This window comes from Mastomys coucha, unplaced genomic scaffold (genome assembly GCF_008632895.1).
Source record: "Mastomys coucha isolate ucsf_1 unplaced genomic scaffold, UCSF_Mcou_1 pScaffold5, whole genome shotgun sequence".
Lineage (NCBI taxonomy): Eukaryota > Metazoa > Chordata > Mammalia > Rodentia > Muridae > Mastomys > Mastomys coucha.
The window spans coordinates 53,463,690-53,466,160 of record NW_022196911.1 but is presented as its reverse complement, the minus strand read 5'-3'; the positions used below and the strand labels follow the sequence as shown (position 1 = coordinate 53,466,160).

The 2,471-nt window shown below is 47.9% G+C and overlaps 1 protein-coding gene across 1 annotated transcript in view; it reads left to right on the top strand.

Moving 5' to 3' along the window:
* The first annotated feature begins 2,117 nt into the window (after nucleotides 1-2,117).
* LOC116078666 (DDB1- and CUL4-associated factor 12-like) overlaps nucleotides 2,118-2,471 on the top strand; it is a 5,911-nt gene continuing 5,557 nt past the window's right edge. The window contains 1 exon segment of the mRNA XM_031354018.1: nucleotides 2,118-2,468. Within this exon segment, the coding sequence (XP_031209878.1) occupies nucleotides 2,118-2,468 (351 nt within the window).

Genomic DNA, 2,471 nt, shown 5'->3' with positions numbered 1-2,471 from the left:
TTCATGTGAATCCCAAACAACTGGAGTTGGGGCTATCCCAAAAGCCGTTGCCTGTTGGTGGGATATGGTATCCTAGTTGGACTGCCTTGTCTGGCCTCAGTGGGAGAGCATGCACCTATCCTTTTTTTTTTTTTTGAAGTATATAGTATATTATATATTAATATACTATAATATATTAATTTTTTAAAGTCCCCCGGTCAACTGCTATAGGAACTGGCAAAGGATCATCAGCTTGCTGTGATGTCACAGGGTCAACAGTCATACCTTGTCAGCCCTGTTTAATACCTTGTGTTGCTTCTTCTCACAAGCAGTTAAGATGGTATGTAAAGAGCCCTGGGCTTGTCTGGAACCTAGTGTGGAAGTTTATAAGCTGTGTGATCACTTCTCTGTGAGTCACACATTCATAATCTATAAAAAAATGATGAATTTCAATATCAATTATACTTACCCAGGAGAAAAGAGATGTGCTTCACCCTGCTCGATTATGAATCAGTCCAGGAAACCATTTACCACTGGCCCCACAGATCTAACAAATGAAACATGTGAGCCAAGCCCAGGAAGAAGTCCCATACCCTCTCATGGTTCTGGTAAGGGAGATATTCCATGTGAAGCAGTCCAGCGGCAGGAAGCCCTTGCTTTCCTCACAGGAAAGCCGAACATCGTGCTAAGAAGAGTACAGAATACTCACCTTTCCATCCCAGGAAGTGTGCTGTGCTGCTGAGGTGCCTGACCTGGACCAACCCTCCAAACCCAGAAGGCGTGGACAGGTAACACCCTGTATTTGCACCTGACCAGATCCCCAGGGTCAAGAGTCAGAAACTCCAGAAGGAAGTGGGGTGTGAGGCTCTGGGTCGCTTGGGATGCCACAGGGGTTCCCAGAGTGATAGAAAGAAGGGATAGAGGAAGGAAACCTTCATGGAGGGACATGGGGGGGGGCGGAGAGAGCTAGAGATGAGCAAGGAGATGCAGAGGGCGAGAAAGGGGCAGGGTATCTCTGAGCTCTCTTCCTTTCACCTCTGAGCCACAGTTGGTGAGAGCCAAACAGGCACCAAATCAAAGGTAGGTGGATGAGCCTGGTCTATCTCAAGCAATACAGTACTGCCCCAGTGCTTGTGACTGACATCATGGCTGTTTTTATTTGTGTTGTCTTTAACACTTCTTATTATTCATTTATTACAAGTACACCGTAGCTGTCTTCAGATGCACCAGAAGAGGGTGTCAGATCTTATTATGGGTGGTTGTAAGCCACCATGTGGTTGCTGGAATTTGAACTCAGGACCTTCGGAAGAGCAGTCAGTGCTCTTACCCGCTGAGCCATCTCACCAGCCCTGTCTTTAACACTTCTTTAGAAGCAATTTAGAATTGGCCTTCAGGGTGGCTCAAGCAGGTGCATGTTGCCAACCCTGGTGCCCTGAGTTCAGACCCCAACTCCCATGTGGCAGGAGAAAACAGACTCTCCTTTAACTACCACACATGCACTCACACACCCACACAAATACACACACAATAAATAAAAATTTATTGAGAAAAAAAGAAATGTGGGTCTAAGTGTGGTGGCCTAAGCCTGTAATTCCATCATTCAATGATAGAGTTGGAAGGGCTAAAAATTGAGGCTATCTCTGGGCTACATAGAAAATCTGAAAAGGAGAGGAGGAGGAGGAGGAAGAAGAAAAGGAGGAGGAGGAGGAGGAGGAGGAGGAGGAGGAGGGACAAGGAAGGGAGCTGGAATACTGAGGATCTTAACACTAAAAGGCTAATAGGAGGGTCAGGAGTTCAAGCCCTCTCTCACATAGTAAATTTGAAGCAGCCTAAAAAGCAACAACAACAAAAAAGAGCCTGAAGGTTCTTTTGGTAACCTGAGGGTTCTCAGGGGAAGAGGTGCTAGTCCTGCAGGTCTGACAACCTGAGTTCATTCCCAAGAACGCACATAGAAAGTGGATATGTGTCACGCATCTGTAACCCCAGCATCCCCATAGCAAGGTGGGAAGCAGAAACAGGAGAATCTCCCGGGACTTGTAGGCCAGCTAGCCTGGGTACACAACATAGCAGCAAGTGAGTGAGATATCTCCACATAGCAGTGAGATAGAAGGCAGGGACCAGCTCGGTTCCGTTACCTGATGGGAGAAAGGCTGGGGGTTCACCCGCTGAGCTGTCACGGGTGGGTCCTGGGAGAACATGGCGACTCCAGTGTGCCTGTGTGGAGTGGTGTGAACGTTGCCGGTGTCTCCCTGAAGTCTCTGAACCCAGAACTGGGCACTGATACAGATAAGGAGCAGTGGAAGGATGTTCACAAGCAGGTGGTTGACAGTGCCTATGAGGTGAGCAAGCTGAAAGGTTACACATCCTGGGCCACTGGCCTCTCTGTGGCCAACTTGGCTGAGAGCATAATGAAGAACCTGAGGTGGGTGCATCCCATCTCCACCATGATTAAGGGTCTCTATGGGATCAATGATGATGTCTTCCTCAGTGTC